The 22,329-nt window shown below is 33.2% G+C and overlaps 1 protein-coding gene across 1 annotated transcript; it reads left to right on the top strand.

Annotated features, from left to right (window-relative positions):
- Positions 1-1,747: 1,747 nt before the first annotated feature.
- Positions 1,748-22,058, top strand: LOC130901321 (odorant receptor 23a-like). The gene is made up of 8 exons (XM_057812624.1): positions 1,748-1,845; positions 1,902-2,146; positions 4,591-4,762; positions 5,750-6,122; positions 14,145-14,244; positions 14,303-14,407; positions 18,575-18,733; positions 21,935-22,058. The coding sequence occupies exons 1-8, from the start codon at positions 1,833-1,835 to the stop codon at positions 22,004-22,006; spliced, it is 1,239 nt and encodes a 412-aa protein (XP_057668607.1). The 5' UTR covers positions 1,748-1,832; the 3' UTR covers positions 22,007-22,058.
- Positions 22,059-22,329: the final 271 nt, after the last annotated feature.

Genomic DNA, 22,329 nt, shown 5'->3' with positions numbered 1-22,329 from the left:
GTGTTTATATTACCATTAGTCACTGTATATTTATTCAATGTGAAAATTCAATTTATTATTGTTAGTTTAGAAGTATATACGATAGTTAAGTCATTGGTAAAATATGTAAATTTTGACATCTAAATAATTCAAACAAATTTAGTTTAACAATAATATTTATTCAGATTAAGGAAATTTCATTCATTCATTGATTCATTCAATTCATAAAAAAAAATAAACATTAACTCCAGAACTCAAAGAGAAACAGAGTTTCTCATACCACCGACTGAACAAATAGAGCCAGCCATAGTTACAATTATATTAAAATTGATCAATAAACTTTTTTTATACACAAAGATTAAAAAAAAATTGCCTGTGCAGGTAAAATGGACCGTATCGAAGATTTTGCGAATCGTCCATCATCTTCGTATTCTCTGATTTAATTGAAGTGTGATTCATAAAACATGTTACAATTACCTCTGAACTTGCTCGCTGAAACTTCATGGAACCTAAACCCTTCTTTGGAATCAGCTACAGAACAATGGAAAAAGCACTAAAAAAGAAGGTAGATATGAGCAAAACCAATTATTGCGACAACCTACAGGGGCCAAGATAGGCAAAGACTCTTCTGGGAAACTATAACCAGAGTAGATCTGCTGAATGTATCAACCTAAGTAAGAACAATCTACGAATACTATCTAGTTCTATCGGGACTATTCACATTCATTCGAAGTGTGTAACAGAGCACTACATCTGGGTACGTATGGAATAGAAGTCGAAGCAATTGAAGCCATTCCACGTTCTAGACTTTTTAAAAGGAGTGGGATTAAAGGATCAGCTGTAAACACTGGGTATCGCAGCAAGAAAGCACAATACATCCTTTGTGTCGCAGTATATAATAGACCCCAAATCCATACGTACCTCTGAACTTGATTTTTACCTACCCAATATCAGTACCACAATTTATTAATTGGTAGAATTTGCCTTCAACAAGAAGCAAAACTAGGTTGTCGTTTGTTTAGGTTCTCGACTGCTGAACAAACTTATGTAGTAGCACTTAACTGTTAGTGCCGCTAGACGGTATAAAAATAGAAGAAATTGAGAGCTAAAATTGACTGGCAAGGTATTATACAACAGTGAGGTTTTAAGTGAAATGATAGCGATCGCAAAATTACGACCTGATATTCTAGGCTAAAATTAAAAAGTTAAGAAAAATTTCTATTACGATAAGAATAAAATGACGAGCAATAAAATTCATGACACTGTACTGGAAACGTGAAGCTTTCAATATTAATCGTTATAACTTCTCAGTAGTTAATTTTAAAAGAAAGATCAAGTACAAAACTATATTTCACTATATTTTTATATTAAGAATTATTTTTCATTTTTTACTTTGATAAGAGCTCAGCTTTTTTTACGAGGTCTTTGCCAGCTATATTATGAGCAGTTTCTTATTGGGAACGTGGCAATGAAACACCAAAGTGGACTAACTTTAATATATTTTCCGAGCTTTCGAATACTTATGTATTCATCGTATTAATTCTTGTAAAAATTTCAAAATCATAAGTTTCAAAATTCAATATTCAAATTGAAGTTGATAGAAATATTGATTAATTGAAATCAAAATTTTGATAAAGACTTAAAGAAAAGTCAAAACGTCAAATTTTATCTTTCAAGAATTAAAAAAAAATAATTTTAAAACAGAAGAGACCTAAAAACAGCTCATTGGATACAACGTGACACCCTATAGGTAATTATGTAGTTTCTACAACTTTATAAATTATTACTGGTTTGCTTCATATAAAATAAGACATTTCCACGCTTGATGCTGTTAATTATATTGAAAATTTGGCATGTCTTTCCTCGGTACGTAGAACAATTTTTATGTATCCTTAGAACCATTCAAGTAATTTTATTTTTAGATTTTACGCAACGATTTTCACATACTTCAGATTATGGAAAATCGATGTTATGGTTTGTAAAATTATTGATGGAGGGTGCTTTAATGTGGCCAGATACTAAACGTCCTAAATTACTAATCGCTTCAACTATTATTATATCATTTAGTGGCATTTTTACATGGTTCGGTATACTATTTTATATATTAAATATCAATGATTTCAATAAAGCCATTTACGGAACATGTTTACTTGCACTACCTACAATGGTAAGTTCTGAACCTGAAAAAAATTGATCTCTATTTAAAAATATGGTTGATTTCACATATCATAACATATCAAAAGACTAGAATGGTCTCAGAAAATAATATCGAAGTGAAAAAAGAGTGATTACAAAAAAAATACATACATACCAAATTTTTTGTTTCAAGTTTTTTATTGAAATTTAAAAAATAGCTACTAAATCTATTACCTAAAAAGAAATATACCAGAAATACAATTATTTCAATTATGTGATATGTTTATTCAAATTCAAATAATGAACAAAATTAAATACGAGGGCTGCTACTTAAGTTTTGAAATAGACAAATAAAAACAAAATATTTACAATTGGATATGGCTTTATTGTTTTTCAGAATATTTCTTCATTAATATCAATAAATCAACCGCTTCTTCAACCTCGCAATTTATTTTTGATTTGCGGAAACGGATTGTCCATAAATTACGTCACACGTTAAGGGAAGGGGGTCGGGGAACTGTGACTTTGTGTGACAGGGGCGAAAGGTGTTAAATTTCGTGACGACACATTTCAAAATCTATTATAATCTAAATGTTAAAACACAAACTTCAAACTATTACTATACGAAAACATCAAAAACATACAAAACTATATCTGTTGTCAACCACTCCCTCTACTAGAGTTATAGTTCTTCCAATATCAATATTTCATAAATTCGCACGATTAATACCAAATTAAGAAACGAAAAATAATATTTACTCCCCGTATAAAATTCGGTAAACATCTAACAAACCGCCAGTCCACGTGGACTCATCATCTCTAACAATGAAAATTTTTACCTATCGCGCAGTTTTGTCTTCAAAGAATTGCTGCTAAACGTGCCAGAAAACTCCTTTGTGTGGATGATGTCGATGATGCTGTATGGTTGGATGAAAAAGATGTTGACACAACTAAAGTTCATGACATTAACAACTCAAACAAGATCGAAATGGCTGCTATGCCTATTAATGTCACACTAAGCTAAGGAGAGGGGAGTCTCGCACCAGCTGTGACAAGGACGGGGGGAGAGGCAAAAAATGATGAAATAAGAAGAAATAATTGGGTGCCAATCAAGGACAGGACAGCGGATGATCCATCAATTCGGGGTTTTTTGACTGTTTAAAAACGTTTTTGTTTGACTGATGTGTGAGAGTTCAAAATGATTCGTCTTCTGCGACTGATTTCCCTGATTTTTTCGAACACTTCTAGCATATAAAGGCTGATGTAAAATTTAGAATAAACTGTTGCTCTAATGGAACGGTGGCGACATATCTAGTTATTCAGAAAAAACAGGCAACCATTTTCTTCGAAGTGCTTCGTGTGCATTCAACTTTTGTTGGATTTAGCTCGTCTGGAAAGATCCACGACTCCCCGCTTCTCACGATTTTATAGATGTCTTTTGAAGCACCGTTTTTGAATTCTTCCAGTATTTCTTTGCACCAAACGACACGAGGATGTTTTGAGCGATTGTCAAATTATGGCGTGTAGAACTCAAGTACTCAATCTCACAGTATGTCACATGCAATATCAGTTTACGCACAGCATCGATGTTTTGTGGTACAACAGCCTCATGATAAAAAGTCGAAGAAAGTTGATCTGTTGGTTCAATCAAGAAGAAAGTTATAGAAAATCGTCGCACGAAAATGTTTTCAACTTAATTCAATTTTTCCACCAAGGAGAAATTTTCTATAAGTATCTGTAAACAACTCAAATAGCACTCATATGACAATACCTTCTGAATATGTTCACTCTTAAAAATGTCAAACTTTTTGATAGCAATGTCAGATATGACATATTCACCTCAGTGTTGCCATATCTCAGAACTTGAGTAGTAACCCTCATATTTGATGTGATTTTTATGTTCTACTCTAAACAAACTCAGACCGATACGATTTATGGTTTTACTCAATTTTTAATTACTTGAGAAAATGAATTTCAAATCTAAACGAACTGGAATATATGAAGTAAAAAATAAAAGTCAAGATGACAGCATCGAATGTCATAAGCAGGGTCGCCAAACGCTCAGAACGAAAAACCACAAACAGCCGCAACTAAAATAACTGTATAATCGGGATTCGTCAACAATATTAATAACGAATATTCTCAGTTTTGAATCACGTATAAAAGTCAAACGCGATTTACCACGCTTTCGATGTATGAAAAAAATTATGAATTGTTTTATTCTCAACTCAACGGAATATGTTATCAAATATGTAGATGTTGAATAAAAAAAAGAAAAAATAACTGTAATAACTTATTGGTTGACATTTGATTACCACGTTTCCATAAATTTCAATGGTACTTTGATGATAATGGATAATTTTTTGGAAAAGGCAAAAATTTAGCCACTTCAATCTATACTTCAAGATCCTTAATAATTCGTTGGTTACAATGAAACAAGGTCTCGATCAGGTCATGTACATAATTTATTTTTAGAATATTTTGAAAACTCCTTTAATTGGCTATAAATATAAAGCAATAAAAAAGCTCTTAAATCAAATTGAAGCTGACTTTTGGCCGTATGATATCGTCGATATGGAAACGAAACAAGAGATGAAATATATTAATTCTTTAACCGTGGGTTTCATGTTATTTTTTTATATTCTAGGTAAGTGACAAATCAAAGAATAAAGTGATTTTTTTAAAATATCTGCCAAGTGGTTTGGAGTTATGATAAGTTATGATTAGTATAATTTCATACGATCATCGTATATATTAGAAATTTAAAATATGAATGATTGTTATTACGTAACATATTTTCAACTTCCAATCCTCCTGTTGTTGATCTATACAGAGATCGACGTAAATCCGGCAACGCTCTCGAAAAATCTTCATGAAGAAGAGTTAAACCTGCCTGGGGTCTGTGTGTGGGCCTGTATGAATGCAAGAGGCCTCGAGGGTCCGTACTTTTTGACGACCCAAAGCTAAACAACGATCCAACACTCGCAAACATCCGTCTAAATAGGCAGACGAGGATTCGTTGAGTGGCCTACACGGTTATGTGACCTAATACCCTGTGATTTCTTCCTGTGGGGCCTTCTCAAGGACTACGTTTTTCAAGAGGCCCTTCCCGACTTTCGAACTTCAATTGAAGAAGAATTTGACACTCTTCGCGGATAGCTTGACATGCTTGGCCGGATTTTGATCATTTCTTTTAATGAATTAATTTTGATACTGCATTTCTTTGTCTCAATAAAAATTTATTGCTTGTCTTATGCCGAACTCTGTAGTACCGTTCTCGATGAATTTAAAATAGTGGTGATGACATTCACGTTAATAAAATCAAAAAAAGAGCCGTTTTTGATAGTTAAAGGAGATAATTTTTCAAAATTTATCACTTAGATAGCAAAACTACCCTTTGTTCATAGTAAATGGGCTAGATATGATACAAAATGAATCATCGTAACGTTTTATGATTCCTTTCGAAATATGAACTTTGGTAGATATATGAAAAATAAATTTTCTCAATTTACCTCTACGAATAGTTACAATATCTACTATATCATCCAGTTTTTCAAAAAAAAATTACGCACATAATTTTGTACCACCTTCTATTATACGAAAGTGAGTTGATTCAAATGAAATAATGTTTTAGCTCAAATCTACTATGGAGCTTTTCTGATACTACCAGCTTTTCTTACAGAAAGAGCATTACCTTTACCTTGTATACTACCATTCGGTTGGACAGATAAATTATCCTACGCATTTATATACGTCTTACAATTCATATGTCTCCAATTTGGAGTAGCTTTTGCAGTAGTAGGAATAGATATTTTAACATTATCTTTATGTCTGTGTACGTCGAATCAATATAGGATTCTTCGAAAATGTTTTCTTATATACAACACCGACGATATGATTCAAATTAATGACCGTTTGAGAACCACATCAAAAGTTTCTATGAAACAATACGTTTTGGAAAAAGAATATTTGATTAGATTGATAAAACATCATAATTTATTATTAAGGTAAGTCGTTATGGAGAGTTTATTGGATTTTTCACTATAATTTCACACCCCTGTTTATTTAGTATCTATAAGATACAATAGTCCGGTCAATTTAGACGTTCGAAGTTACATAAATTCCCACCAAGCTGAAAATCAGTAAATTTATTCAAAATATTTGAAAGCTCGTGTATGGAAAAATTTTTTTCAATGCCAAAATAGTTTTTCGCGATTTTCAGCAAGACGGTAAGTTTCATCATAAAACACCTCAGACAAAAATTGTTTCCACGCCATCTATGAGGTATTGTACTTGGCGCGTTTTTGTGTTTTCTCCACGAGTTTGTTGTGATCATATTTAATTTGAAACTACTGCAAAATAATAGAAATTAGCATGGATTGAGAAGATAAATGCTATTTAAGTTGAAAAAAAAATGTTCTGAAATTTAATAGGCCGAGTCATAAGTTTAAAATTCTTTTTCCTGTTCTTCTTTACCTTCATCTTCATTCTGAGTGCATGTCAATAGCCTTTGGCTAGTGCGACAATTCCTACAAGTGAAAAAAAGTTATTTTACTCACGAGTTTCATACAAAAAATTTTCTACGTCCCTAAAAATTCGTCAAAACTTTGATCAATTTCTATTTTTTAATTAATTTGAAGTGAAGAAAAAGTTACATTACTATTGATTGTTGAATTGGCAACATTTAACGAGTTCAAAGAAATAACCATCGTCTATAGTTGTATTAGTACTTAATGGATTTTTCGTAGGATCGCGAATATTTACAAAGTTGCTTGAAGTCGAAATAGTTGTTCTCGTTAAAATTTTCACTGCGGAATCCATTTTGTTTTTTATTGAGTCGGCTACGTAACCCTCCGCAACCGTGTTGGATTTCCACCCACCGTGCTTCTTCAGTTGAATTATATCACCATTGGAATCCACTATAGAAACGCCGAAGAGCGTCGAAATGTATACTCAGAGTAGTTTTTTGGATTAGGTAAATTCGAATATGTAGCGGTAAACGAGGGAATTTTTGAAAAGGTATTTGTCACTGAATTGTACATTGACTTCTTTAACTGATATAATTTGGATGTCTCGCACTATAACACTATTGTGCACATATCTGGAAGCGTTGACAATGATGTGCAACAACTTGTTCTGGAATCTCTGCAGGATCTCTATGTTGGAATTTCAGGCTATCCCCCAAAGCTGAATTTAGTAAGTACATACCGGCTTTGGGATGCTTCTATATAAAGTAACACTTTGTTTTCAGTTGATAGCTGGGATTACCTACCTATGAGCCAATACATTTGGTTTAGTTTTAGTCCTAACTGCTTTCGCTTAGTGAATATGTTTCTGCCAGTGAAGTATTTAACGTTGTTAGCTTGTGGGAGTTCTGCTTCATTAATTTTTACAAGAGGACATGTTTCCTTTCGAAGTGAAAACGTAGCACGGACGAATTTGGATTCATTGGCTTTAATACGCTATTGTTTGAGCCATATCTGAATCTTGTTTAGATTTACCAGCAAATTCCTTGAGGCAGCTGTGGGATTTCTGTGGGACAATAATATGGCGGTATTATCAGCGAATGTCGCCACTGTTGTTTTGCTAGTTACTGTTGGGTCAGCTATATAGATTAAATACAGAACCGATCGTAAGACGCTACTTTGAGGGACTTCAGACGAGATGATTGTTAGTGTGTTATTGTAGTTTACAAGGAAATATCTATTGGAAGGGAAAATTTTTGTAATTCGTACTGAGGATAAGGTAGGTATTTTTTCAGTTTGTGGTATAATCCTTCTTGCCATACTTTGTCGAAGGCTTGTGAGATGTCCAGGAAGGCTGCTGTGCGATATCTTTTAACTTTAAAATCACTATTTATTTCATTGATTAGTCTGTGTACATGTTTTATTGTGCCATGTTTATTTCGGAATCCGAATTGGTGTTGTGGTGTTGATATTTCCCTTGTTTTGGAATCATAATTATTTGAGCTACTTTCCATGTACTTGGGTTAATGCGAAGTATTGCATTAAACAAGAATGTTATGTATTTATAAGTTTTATCAGATAATTCTTGGAGCAACTTACCAGTAATTAAGTCAAAACCTGGTGCCTTTCTAATGTCAATTTCTGTCTTAATTGTTTCTATTACTTAAGATGTTTTGATTTCATAATGTGGCAAATCCATTTGGTGTGGTGCGTCTAGAAACTGCCTCATTTCATTTTCTTCATCATCGAGTATGTCTTGCGGATATGATTGTTGTTGTAGGTGAGTTACAAAAACATCTGCTTTATCTTTGTCACTCCTTGCCCTTGTATTTCGACTATCCTTAATTGGGGGATTGTGTTGTGTTGGTCTTCTCAATTTCCAAATCGTTTTCCACAGAGAGCAGTTTGTTTCTATTGTTGGTGTTAATTTTATCAGGTAACTTTGAATAGAGTTTATAACTGGTGTGTGGTCCGATGATAACTCTATGGAGCTTTCAGCAGTCCATCTCTTGATGTCAATTCCTTTGGTAGTTTCGAAGACGAGAAGTTCTGGCATTTTGTTTACATCTGTGGGCCAGTAGATTGGTTCACTTGTAGAGATATATTTTAGGTTATTGTCAGTTATTCCTTTTAAAAATCCTCCTCCTTTGGTTGTGGTTACTCTTGCCCCCCAGTTTTCATGCTTGGCATTATAGTCGCCACCAACTAAAAACGAATTGCTTAGTGTTTTAAAGAGTTTTTCATACTGCTTCTTTTTATTATTATGTTTGAGTGGAGAGTAGGTTGCCGATAGAGTTGTGGCCCTATTTTGTCTTTACTAGGATAGTTGAATCGCGTAATATAATTCTTATATTATTACAGCCCCTATAAACTGCCCTTAATGATAACATTAGAAATAAAAGCCTTTTTTTCAGCTTTAAAATGTTTTTTCAATGCCACATAATTAATAATTATTGTAATACTTAATGGTCCAAACATTAACCCATAAAACGCCTAGTGATAGTGGTATCGACAAATCAGATATTAATAACGGAGCAAGCATTCCACTGGAATTAGGTGGGGGTCAAATTTTATTTTCGATTTGGCTGAACGATAGACCATTAGTCGCATTATAACGTTCGAGGTAGACGCTTCGCTGCCGTGGTAGTTTTGATCACGTGTTTTTGAATTTAGGAACTTTCTAGCCTCGAAAAACCATGAACATATTATTACTTCACTCAATTATCAAAAGTAACATTGTATGGGGTGTCCAAATGGTACCACTGAGCGTTTGAACTACTATAATATGCGGTTTCATTTCAGAGGAGGGCTAACTTTGTCCGAAGCTTTGGATGGTCTATGGCGACGAAGATCTTGCTAATCAAGTAGATGAAATATATATTGAACCCCCTGAGACTAACATAGAGACTGACGAAGACTCTGCAGATGAGGATGAAGGAGGTATGGTACTTAATCTAACGAGTAGACAGCTACGGACACCTGTGGAAATCAACCTGGTGGACAACACCATAGTGTCAAAACTTCGGCGGCACCTGACGAATATCCAGCTTCAACATCTGAGGCTTTAGAAGAATCTCTTAGTCAGACTGATCAGACAGAGCAACAACTATACTACATTCGGATCAATGAGCGTCTTGGTGAAAAACTGTACTGCTGTTGCATTGAAAGTGATTTGGAAAATGGACTTTCCAGATATTTCCAGAGGCTAATTATTCTCAGTTTGACAACTTGTCATGCACCGACATATTTGAAATGTTTTTTGACAATGAGATTATCAAATATACGAAATTGCAGCAGTTGAAATCAAATGTTTTCTATTTTCTAATACTCTTCCCTCAGAACGTATGTATTGGGATACAAAAGACGATGCAAAAAATATATTGGTTAGTAACTCCATGAGGCGGAATCGCTTTTTACAGATACGAACATTTCTCCATTTTGCTGACAATACTAAAATGGACGCTTCAGATAAGGTATGGAAGATTCGTTCTCTGATGGATAAAATAAAAATACGCTATGGTGCTGTAGAGAAAACCGGATACCGAAGTCATGCCCACTACTCAACAAAAAGTCTTTTTCCAAAAGAAGAAATGGCGAATATCAGCACGTGTTGGAAAAAATTGGAATATTTTTAGTGAGATGGCTAGATAATTCTGTAGTTACTGTGGCTTCCACAGATGCAGGAGTATCCTCGTTGAGATCTGTCAAACGGTACTCGCAGACCGAGAAAAAAAGTATATTAGTTGATCGCCCATATTGCGTCGCCAAATATAATCAAAATATGAGCGGGACCGATCTCTCGGATGAGTGTATTTCAAGTTATTGGGTTGGTATAAGAAGGAAAAATAGTATTGGAATATATTCACATGGATATTAGATGCTGCAGTAAACAACGCTTGGTTACTGTACAGAAAACACCATAGCAAAACAACAAATTTACAGTTTAGAAGAGAATTAGTGCAGGTATACATGGCGCGATACGATGAAGCTCCTAAAATTCCAGGACCTCCAAAAACATCAATTTCCAGAACCCTTCTTCCAACCATTCGTTATGATGGTATGCACCACTACGTTGGTCCATGCAACAGACTGGCGAAGACTGTAAATCTTTAGGAATAACGTGTGCAAAGTGTGGTGTTGGGTTATGTGTTTCTTGTTTCGCCAAATACCATAAAAATTAGATATTAATACATAATATTTACGTCTTCGAAAACATTCATATTCAGGAATATTTTTTTCGGCCTTAAAATCCCATTCTCAACTGATATAAGCCAGTAAAAATTAAAAATAGTTCCGGACGTTAATGGGTTAATTCATAATAATATTTTCACTCTCAAAAACAACCCTTTTATCATGAAAAAAAATGTAATCCCTTCATCTTCATCTGTGATTATATTCTGGAATATTTTTTTTGATCCTAAGACCCCATTCTCAACTGATATAAGCCAGCAAAAATTAAAAATAGTTCCGAGCATTAATGGGTTAATTCATAATAATATTTTCACTCTCAAAAACAGCCCTTTTATCATGAAAAAAATGTAATCCCTTCATCTTCATCTGTGATTATATTCTGGAATATTGTTTTTGGTCCTAAGACCCCATTATCAACTGATATAAGCCAGCAAAAATTAAAAATAGTTCCGAGCATTAATGGGTTAATTCATAATAATATTTTCACTCTCAAAAACAGCCCTTTTATCATGAAAAAAATGTAATCCCTTCATCTTCATCTGTGATTATATTCTGGAATATTGTTTTTGGTCCTAAGACCCCATTATCAACTGATATAAGCCAGCAAAAATTAAAAATAGTTCCGAGCATTAATGGGTTAATTCATAATAATATTTTCACTCTCAAAAACAGCCCTTTTATCATGAAAAAAATGTAATCCCTTCATCTTCATCTGTGATTATATTCTGGAATATTGTTTTTGGTCCTAAGACCCCATTATCAACTGATATAAGCCAGCAAAAATTAAAAATAGTTCCGGGCATTAATGGGTTAATTCATAATAATATTTTCACTCTCAAAAACAGCCCTTTTATCATGAAAAAAATGTAATCTCTTTTTTTTGTTGATAATTGAAAGGAAAAATGAATGTATATATATATATATATATATATATATATATATATATATATATATATATAATAAATTTTTGATTATTTTTTATTAAATCGAGTGTAACATTATATTTCATCGACACTTTCGATTTCTTTCTCTCCTTCGTTATCTTCATCTGTGATAGGGGGGCAATTTAGACAACTGTCACCAGAACATGTTCAACATGCCGAATTGCAAGATAGTCCAAGTTTTTGACAACTCTAAGTATAAAGTATGTATTTTCTCATGCGTAAAGTTCTGACGGCCCGAAAGAAACTAGCTAGTTAACAAGATAACTTTAGTTTTCTTGCGATAACTTTTTTAATTTTATATCTATGAAATTTATCCAAAAACCATTTTAAAAGAAACTTGAAATGTTACACTTTCTGGAAATTCGAATATTACGTGATTGTTCGTTTTTTAAAAACTCAAGGTCAAAGATCTCAAGAACAATGGGCCTTGCACTTGTAAGGTTTTTCTGTCACCGAAAAATTTATATTTATTATAAACTTTGTTCATTTCTATTCAAATGGTATAAAATCAAATTCATTGAAATTTTTTTTCAATTTCCCTCAAAAAATGTTCGATACATTTTTTAATAATATTTGATTTTTGATTAGTTTTGATATCGTAAATCATATTTACAGTTGTGGGATGAAATTATCTTTAACTAGCCATATCTCAGTTATTTTTGCTTTTAGACAACTAAATTTAGGTTAAATTCATTCATGTTTTGACAGGCTCTAATATATTTTTGTAAGCTGTACATTTTCAAAGTTATTTCCAAAAAACCGTCCAAAAATACTCTTTTTTTTTATTTTCAACTACACATAACTAAAGAAATAATCGCTTAAATAAACATTTTCATAGAATATTTTTTGTAATTATTTTTTTCATCCATTCCTGCACTTATTTTTAAGATTATATTTTCCACTCCCTTTTAAAATGGAATCTTAGCCGTCCCCTAGACAATCAATTTTATTGCACAATCATTAACCGTTTAGGGTTAATATTGAAGATTGCACAATTATTGAACAAAAGTTTGAACGAGTTTAATTTTTAATGAACCATATTTGGGTGATTCCGTTCTAACTGTGATATTCAATGTCCTGTATTGTTTTTTTGTACTAGTCATTAATTAATAATCAATTAATAAAAATTTTGTGTTAATTGAATAATTCTTAAGATATTTAAACATTATTTTTATACAATATAACTTGCCACTTAAAGAAAACTTATACTACATCACTTGAATGTCAGTACCGTGTCATGTCCATTCCTAGAATTTACCGATAAATTATTAATTTTTTTTGTCGTAACAAATGATTTAAACTAATTACCTTATAAATTCTAATGTTTATGATCAAACTGAGGAAAATTGATGCACTTGTTGTTTAATATCTTAAGTTACCATGTCAGTACCGTGTCATGTCCATTCCTAGAATTTACCGATAAATTATTAATTTTTTTTGTCGTAACAAATGATTTAAACTAATTACCTTATAAATTCTAATGTTTATGATCAAACTGAGGAAAATTGATGCACTTGTTGTTTAATATCTTAAGTTACCATGTCAGTACCGTGTCATGTCCATTCCTAGAATTTACCGATAAATTATTAATTTTTTTTGTCGTAACAAATGATTTAAACTAATTACCTTATAAATTCTAATGTTCATGATCAAACTGAGGAAAATTGATGCACTTGTTGTTTAATATCTTAAGTTACCATGTCAGTACCGTGGATAAATGAGTCAGTACCGTGGAACTCAAAATCCGACATTTGTGTCTTGCTCGTGATACTTTGAAGTTGTAGTAAATTCCTCTTAGAGTTTTATTTTTACAGTAAAATAGATGAATAATATGCATAAAAAAGTTAGAAAAGTTAAATTTTAAAATCTTGAAATTTTGAATACAAAAAATCACAGTTAGAACGGAATCACCCATTTATCCATTGCATTGTGTAGGATCAGTATTGCGCAAGAGAATGAAAAAGTCAAGAAAACAGAGTTTTTATCTATGTATCCAATCTTTCGACCACCGACGTGTCCTTTTAGGTTTAGCCACAAGCAACACAACTAAGGCAGCAGCTAAATCTTGTTCGGACATGTTGTTTTACGCACAGTGCTTACGGGATTAACAATATTCTTGCGCAGCAGTTCGTTTATTGTGCAATTTAATTGATCGTTCGGATTCTAAGCGCCTTTCAATCTTATTGTACAATGAAATATATTGTGCAATGTTATTGTAGGGTCTAGGGGCCGCCTTACATCGATTTTGACTTAATGTTACACGTTGATATCAATTGGTTGCCGCGACCAAAAATCTTTGGAAAAAATCATGATTGACTGGACTATAAGTAATGTAACATACCTCACTTGTTGGATAGAAATACGGGGGAAAAGATAAGAAAGATATTTATAATGAAATATTGGCAAGAAAACAATTTTTATTTCTTAGATATACAAGATACATGAACGAAGTTTTGAACCCGTTTGAACTTGGTCATTTGGTAATTAGTATAATGGGAATTTGTCTTGGAGCTTTTGTTTTATCAATGGTACGTATTGATATTATGACAGTATTAAAAAGAAAAAACTTTGCTATATATTTAATAGAGCGACATATCAACTTTTGACCGTATTTTGGCAACAATATATCTGTTTGGATTTATTCTACAGCTGGCTATAGATTGTATAGTAGGAACGGATTTGCATTATCAGGTAAATTTGTTTTACATCGTTTTCATATTTAATAAAATGATATAATAAAAGCATAATATTGTAAAAACGTTATGAATTACAATAAAACAATTTTCAATTAAAGTGTAATCGTGTAAAACCGGCTACACTAGACATCGTCTGCAAGCATAATGATTTATTTTATTTATTTATTATTATAATATATAATATAATGTATAATATATATATTTTTATAAATGATTCCTGCTACATTTAAATAACATTTTACTAAGTACATCTTAGTATTTTTATATTAACCCAATTAGTGCAAAAAAATAAAAATATGTATATATTTTAAGCGTGATACCAAAAATCACTTTCAGCTGAAATTCTGCATAGTTGTAGTAATTGACACTCCGAAACAGAAAATCAAAGAATTCATTCTCAGGATTAAGGTTGTATTTATAAACTCTGACGATCGTGCCCGCGTTGACGCTCTGATTGGCGTTACGTTCAATCTTGCCTAGGATAGACGATAATCGGAGAATACCAAGGAGGTTTCGAGAAAGGAAGAGGAACAACGGATCAGATATTTACTATTAAGACAATCATAGATAAAATCATCATATTATGTGGATAGATTTTAAGCAGGCTTATGACACAGTAGACAGAAGTAAAATGTATGCTGCTTTTATTCTACTAGGAATCCTGAACAAAATTGTGTCATTAGTCAAATTGACATTAGAAATATTATTAGAATAGTAGTCGTTTACAGAGTAGAAGGTACTTTCCAGTATATATGCCCTCAAATTATAGCGGAATGCGGGAAAAGATGATATCGATTTGATTTCCATTGGCAAGTGATTGTGCATTTTTTTGCATTGTAAAATATTGAGCCCTTAATCAATTCAGAACGTAGAGTAGGTAGGTAGAGATCGTGCTCCGCGTTCCTAAGTGGTTAGCCGCGCATCTTACTGAAATTTGAGAATCGTGCTTACGAATTAAGCAAACGGATTCAAAGATGAATAAGGAAGAGTCAGAATTTTTAATCTTTTAAAAAGGTTCCTGCAGTAAGCTCTGCTGTTTAGTCAGAGTAAATATCTAACAGCTCGAATAAGTGGGTAATAGACTGTTGAGGAGATGGATAAGTTCAGTTCTTTGGAAACTGTTCTCACCGCAAAACAGGAGGAACTTAATTTTTTAGATAAGGCGGCTTCGGTTCTGCAGAGCGTCTCCACCCACACTTTATTACTTCTATTGGTATTCCATTATTTTCGGTACTTTTTATTTTTCATATTGATTATTACCTCCTTCATCTCAATTTCCACCATAATATAGGATAAATAAAAAGCCGCGAGGGAGGGGCGCACATAGATCGTTTATCAGGATTTAGGCGGCCAAAATTATTTTATGTGATATTTATATTACAAAATAGTTAGATAAAAAGAATTCTGTGTTTGGAATAACTTATCGAAATTATTTGTTGGTGCACGGTGGTTAGGCGCACCTACTTGGGATTTTTTATCAAAAAATATTTTATTCGAGATCGTAGTTGATTTCAAAGTGTTTTTTAATATTATATTGAAAATACATATGATATACTCACGGCTTTCCCCAAGGAGGGACAGCTGTCTACGTTTTAGTAGTACTTTCAGGTATGTATTATTAAATAAAACAAAGTTTATTTTGTTCTAATAAGTAAGTAAATATATTATATTATTAAAAGGATCTTTACATTCGTTATACAATATTAAAGTTACATAAAGTAAATAAATAATCACTAAAAATAATCAATCATACATTGGAGACTTTTTCATCCACATTTAAATTTTCGTCGCTTTGGCTCAGCAGGAATTAATAGCTGCATTGTCTCAGGCAAAAATAATTTTGAATCGGTTTTTTTTGTCTTTCTCGTGGAACTAATAAATGGGTCGGATGTTAATAGTCCGAGGCAAATTTGTGGGTCTATGAGTTATATTCGGTTTTACGGTGGATGGGCTGCTAACCCGTTCCACTAATCACCAGCAGGACAAAGAAGCATTGGACCTAGGAAAAGATGGAGTGACAACCTCCCAATAGTAACCTATGATAAATATCTAAGTTGCATTCTTCCCTCGAAAACTTGCGAGCAAAGTTTAGGCGATAAGACCTAAAATGTTTATTGCGGGCCTCAGCAGTTTCTTCCGAAAGTTGCCCTATCGGCAACAACGAATTTTCTATTATTGAAGCTCCATGAATTAAGACCTTATGCATCGTTGGAGTCATAGGATGCCAGCCATATAACTCAACATATAGTTTCGCAGTTTCCATGGCGTATTTATCATATTTTGCTACGTCAATCTTTTGGCCGCCGCTTGATATGGCTTCTAATATCACTTTTGATCTAATAATCAAGTCATAACTTATCCCAGTGATTTCTGCAGCCAATTCGGGGTTCTCGAAGAATCTTCTGCTGGTATTTCCATCGTTTGTGTTTCCGAAGTTACTTTTTGGCATATCGACTAAGAGGCCTGTCTCCTCTCTAAATCTTTGCTGAATATCAAGTTTCTTCTGCTTTTCTAGATTTTTTTCGAGTCGACAAGTTTTTTTTCGATTGAAATTGAAAAATAAAGAAAAAACATTTCTAAAAAAGGGCTTACCTGTATTATTGGTATCCATCACTTAAACAAGCAAATATGACACGACACATAAAATATTCACCGAAGAAAATGATATACGAAAAGGGCGTCAAGAACTTTCACGTGCAGTAAGTGCGACAATCAAGTTTCGACTAGTAATGCGGCGCGCTCGCGCAGTCTAGGGATGTGGGTGGGGTTGGTAGTCTACTATTCCAGGAAAAAAATTGTTTGTCGTTAGTCGATTATTGGAATTTCTACTTATGGCCGCCTAATTCCTAGAAATCTACGTATGTGGGGCGCATCCCTGAAGAAGATGTTAGATCAGGTGTAGTACACGCATCGTACTACTACATTGAAATTATTTATATTTGTTTGCTGCATAGTTTTCTCGTTGAGATGGAGCAGATTAGAATCACACCATGATTTGATGATGATTAGTTCACTAGATATGGTCCCTATGAAGTGTCGTAAGATCAGAGTTGCTCCAAGAGAAACTAGTGTCACTTTCTATTGGCTTGCTAGAAGACATCGTTTTATCAACCTTTACAAGCTAACTTCTGTTAGTAAGGTATGACTTAAACCATGCGAAAGGTATTCCCCCTGAAACGGTAGTACTGCAATTTGATTGATTAAAATATTATGATTAACACAATAGAAAGTGTTAGAAAGATTATAAAAAGTTGTTGCAGGGGATCGATGGATGTTTAGGCTAGAGTAGACATACTTTAGGAGGGAGAATACAGCGCCATTTGTACATTTGTTACTTAAAAACTCAAATTGATGGATAGTGAGTATTTTATATTTAAACAAAAATGATGAAAGCGTCTTTTCGACCAATCTATCTATGGTCTTAGATAACTTGAGAAGTGCAATTGGGCGATAATTCGATGCTTGATTTTTATCTACTCTTAGTTATAATTATAGCCGTCTTAAAGCAATTGGAAAAAGTGCCATTTTGAAATGAAACGTTAATTAAAGTAGTAATTAATGTAAGTCCATTAATTCCAGATAAATATTAATTTTTAATGTCTTTAATTGTACTGCGAAGCTCTGCCGAAACTACGGGCATAAAGAAGAAACTGTTAGCATTATCATCAGGGAGATATGAAAGCGGATCATGAGAAAGAGTTTGATTAATTTTTTGGCTACATAAACGAAGTGTTTATTGAGGTTATCAGGTGAAGTAGAGATTTTTCTCGACTAAGAAGCCTCATTTCTTAGATAATACATAATGGACCATGTTTCTTTAGACACATTACGAGAATTGGCGAGTCTGCTATTATATCCTGCAGATATAAGTAAACCTTTAGTGGACCAGGGTTTATTCTGCTCATTTTTCATACGCCTGAGGGAAAAAGAATTGGATACTAGATTATTTAGTGTTTTTATGAATCTAGAAAATTCGAACTCTACATCACCAGAGCACATATTCCAGTCAGTTGTTCGACAACTGTGCCTGAAGTTTTGAAAAACAGACAAGTTATTGTGGACAAAAGACCCATGGGGATACAAAGCAAATATAAATTTTTTCATGCGATTTATTTTTTATTTTACCGTGACATAAATAAACAAAAACATTATTCTATTGCAGGCCACTTTACTACCCGATTACGTTTTCCATAGCGATTGGAAATTGTTAAACGACAATCATCTCAAAAAAGACATATTATTCGTGTTACAAACTAGTCAACGTTATCCTCAGTTTACTGCTTACAATTTATACGAGCTGAATATGTCGACGTTCTTAAAGGTAACGAATTTAATCTTCTCAATAGATTCTTATTAGGGATGAATCGATTCTCGATACCACCGATTCTTGGACATTGGTATCGGTATCGAGAATCGATCGCAAAAAGTCTATACCGATACCAGTAAATGAAATGAGAAATTATGTTTTAAACCAGTTTTTATTGTTATCAAAATGAAATTATCATATTTTGAGAAATGATTTGTTAAAATATTTGTCTTCGTTTAAACAACAGGCTGCCTCGGTACATTTATTGCGCCGACAAAGTAGTTCCATATCGTCTTTGATCCTGCTTTTAAAATAACTCGGATAATGATTTTGACTTTTGATACAATAACCAAAAAAACTAAAGAGCTTATCGTAGACCATGTGTTTCCCTCTGTTTTTTAGGTATCGTTATCGAGAATCGAAAAATTTTGGTATAGATACATCATCAATTCTTATCATACAAAGGTCGGCATAAGTCAGATAACAAATTTGCTTTAAGAGAAAAAAATTTAGCGTCAAAATGAATTTATTAAAAGAAATAACAAAAGGGATTCGAAGAAGGGTTAGTGTTTAAATTAATGACCATCTTGATTGATTGATTGAAGCATGTCCAACGAAACATCTCAAGTTGTCCGTGAAGGGATTCAAATTCTTCTTCAAATGTTCGGAAGTATGCGCGGTCCTTGAAAAAAACCCACAGGAAGAAGCCTAACAGTGTCAGGTCACATAACCGTGTAGGCCGGCCACTCAACGAATCCTCGACTGGCCATTCATTTTCCAAAAGGAACATTAACACTTATGCTGCCAGAGGTAATTTTCTTGAATTTCTAAACAGTCTGACTTACTGACAGACAGTCGTTTTAAGCCACGGAGTGACCTTACGATTAAAGCCGTGTCGGGCATATTATGTATACTATTTTATGTGCAATTATACCAAAGCATGTTTTTGGTGGCCCCAACAGAAACCCACAGTAACAAGAGATATAACTACAAATATATCTGATTCAAAAGTTACTTGGAATGAATTCTAATATGACATGTCTTTCTTCAAAGTGGCATAGCATTTTGTGCAGTTTTTTCTCGCACCGGGGGATGTGAGTAGCAAATACACTCCTTTTATTGAGGCAGACTCTTCTTCGGTACTAATCTGAAAAATCATTGGTCCGCATACCTCTTCTCTGCAATCGGTTATTTTTATTTTTTTATTTATTTTAGTGACTTCTTTATAAAATACATTAGCATCAACAACTGTCCCAGTAATTCCATTGCCACTTTTGATCAAATTTGTCAATTTCCGTTTTTCGATTATTGTAATCCGTAATGCTTTTTGGTTTCATTTTCATTGTTCCCGATTCTTCATTGTGTTTCATGGCTTATTTCCTAATATTTCCTGCGCTTTTCCAGCTAACAATTTCATGTTCTATAGCATTTTCAGAGCAAATTTTGTAGAGCACTGCTTGTTCTAAGAACATTGAATCCTTGATGCTATGGCGGGGAAGATTGCTTGCTAAAAACACAAATATGGTATCAAACTGTATAAACTATGTAAGTCCGACGGTCTTGTAATGTAAATAAAGATTTACATCGGTTTGCATGGATAATTTTTATAATTTTGTTACTCTTACAAAACTGCTAAATAAACGAAAAACTTATGTGTGCGGAACCCTACGAAATATATATACATCATATAGTTCACGTTCATTTGGACATGAGAAAAATTGCTACAAAATGGATCCTCAAATGTTTGAATGTTGACCAAAAGCTTGCAAGGGTAGAAGCATCGCGTTCGATCTGGGCTCGATTTGAAACCAAATTGTTACTATGGATTAGACTTGGGTACATTTCTACGATCCAGAAACAAAGCAACAATCGATGGAATGGCGGCACTCTGGTTCTCCAAGACCTAAGAAGTTTCGTGTCCAAAAATCTGATGAAAACAAGTTCTTGCTTCAATTTTTTGGGATTGCCATGGAGTAATCATGATTGATTTTTTGGATAAGGGTAGAACAATAGCTAGAGATTACTATTCGACATTACTGACCACTTTAGGGGAAAAAAATTAAAGAGAAAAGACGCGGAAAGCCATCCAAAGTTGTTTTGTTTTGCAGGACAACGCCCCTGCACACAAATCTCTAGTTGCCATGTAAAAAATTCGTGATTTAGTTTGAATCACTAAAACACCCCCCTTATTCACCAGATTTATCTCCGGCCGACTATCATCTCTTTCCTCAACTGAAAAAAAGTTTGAGAAGTCGTAAATTTTCTTCCAACGAGGAGGTAATAAAAACTGTGGAGGTCTGGTTTGCAGAGTCTAGAGACGTTGCAGGTTCGCTGTAATAAATGTATCCAAATATTTGATTCTTTAGTAGGCTAAGAATTTTTCAATATATTGAAAATCGTAGTATTAGTCCATTTAGTCATTCGCGAATTTCTGCTTATATTCTACTGACTTGTTTTCACAATTTCTGCTTATCTGTTCGTTTCCGTTACAATTAGTTGGAACAAATCATCGTTCATGAATCATTCGTAGGCCTCCCAAGGAATTTTGTCAGGATTTAACCCTCTAACAGGTGCCATAATATTCGTAACCTGAATGCAATTCATCTGATAGATCAAGTACATTTCTTATTATGGTTCCGTTAACCGAAAAAGGGAGGATAGAAGTTTTAATGACGGTAGGTTACTTTAAACATAAGTTTCATTTAACGAGACCGGGACTAAGCGACGATGCAAATTTTTATATTTTGCTGTCAATAGAAGACAGCGCAACAGAAATTGCCTTGCAATAAAAACTGTACTTATACAAAGTTCCACTTGTTCACGAGCTCTTGAAAAAGGAATTTTGTGAAATATTCATGAGGCGTTGTGATGAAAATCCAAATTATCTAAATACCGTAGTATTTTAAAACGTTGTGTTCAAGTGATACAGTAAATCTACACAACTCTCCCTACTGGTCTTGAGAAAACCCCCAGTGGATTCGATTAAAACACACCCAGCACCCCGAAAGAATTTTATTTGGGTAGGGAAATTTAATGGTCCATATATCCTATAAGAATTTAACAATTGAGCGATATTGGGAGCAACTTTGTATGGCAGTGCTTCTTATTGGTTTCCAGATCCAAATAATAAGAAAAATTTTATTCACTTATAAAGACATTATATCGATCTATAAAATCGGACAAACTGTATACATGTACATTATTTTTTTTTTACAGATTCAAAAACTCGCATTTTCCGTTTACACACTTTTATCAAACATGTCAAAAATAACTTCAAAGGAAACTTAAATATTGTCTTCAGAGAATATTATCAATTGCCATTAAAGATACCTTAATCAGCCATTTTGTTTTATTTGTATCAAAAAATAATTAATTTAAGTGAATTGCATCAATATATGTATTATTTAAAAATAAGTACCTGGAAATACAAATAATCAATTTCTAAAATCATTTCTCGCATTTGATTTTGAAACATCTACTTTAATTCTGACCAAAACCTGGGATAAAGTACCAAAAAAGTTGAACGTTGAAAAAAAATTTACCTCAATACTAAGCTGTAGAAGTAAGAAGACGGCTCTAAAGCAGCAGACAGAACTGGAATAGGAGTGTAC

The sequence above is a fragment of the Diorhabda carinulata genome, chromosome X (assembly GCF_026250575.1).
Source record: "Diorhabda carinulata isolate Delta chromosome X, icDioCari1.1, whole genome shotgun sequence".
Lineage (NCBI taxonomy): Eukaryota > Metazoa > Arthropoda > Insecta > Coleoptera > Chrysomelidae > Diorhabda > Diorhabda carinulata.
The sequence above is the reverse complement of the archived record's forward strand: the minus strand, read 5'-3'. Positions and strand labels throughout refer to the sequence as shown.

Excerpts from the sequence above, each read along its gene's own strand:
- LOC130901321 (XM_057812624.1), top strand. Across the intron at positions 4,763-5,749 it reads GTTATTTTTTTATATTCTAG|CTCAAATCTACTATGGAGCT; the intron begins GTAAGTGACAAA and ends ATAATGTTTTAG. Across the intron at positions 14,245-14,302 it reads GAGCTTTTGTTTTATCAATG|AGCGACATATCAACTTTTGA; the intron begins GTACGTATTGAT and ends TATATTTAATAG.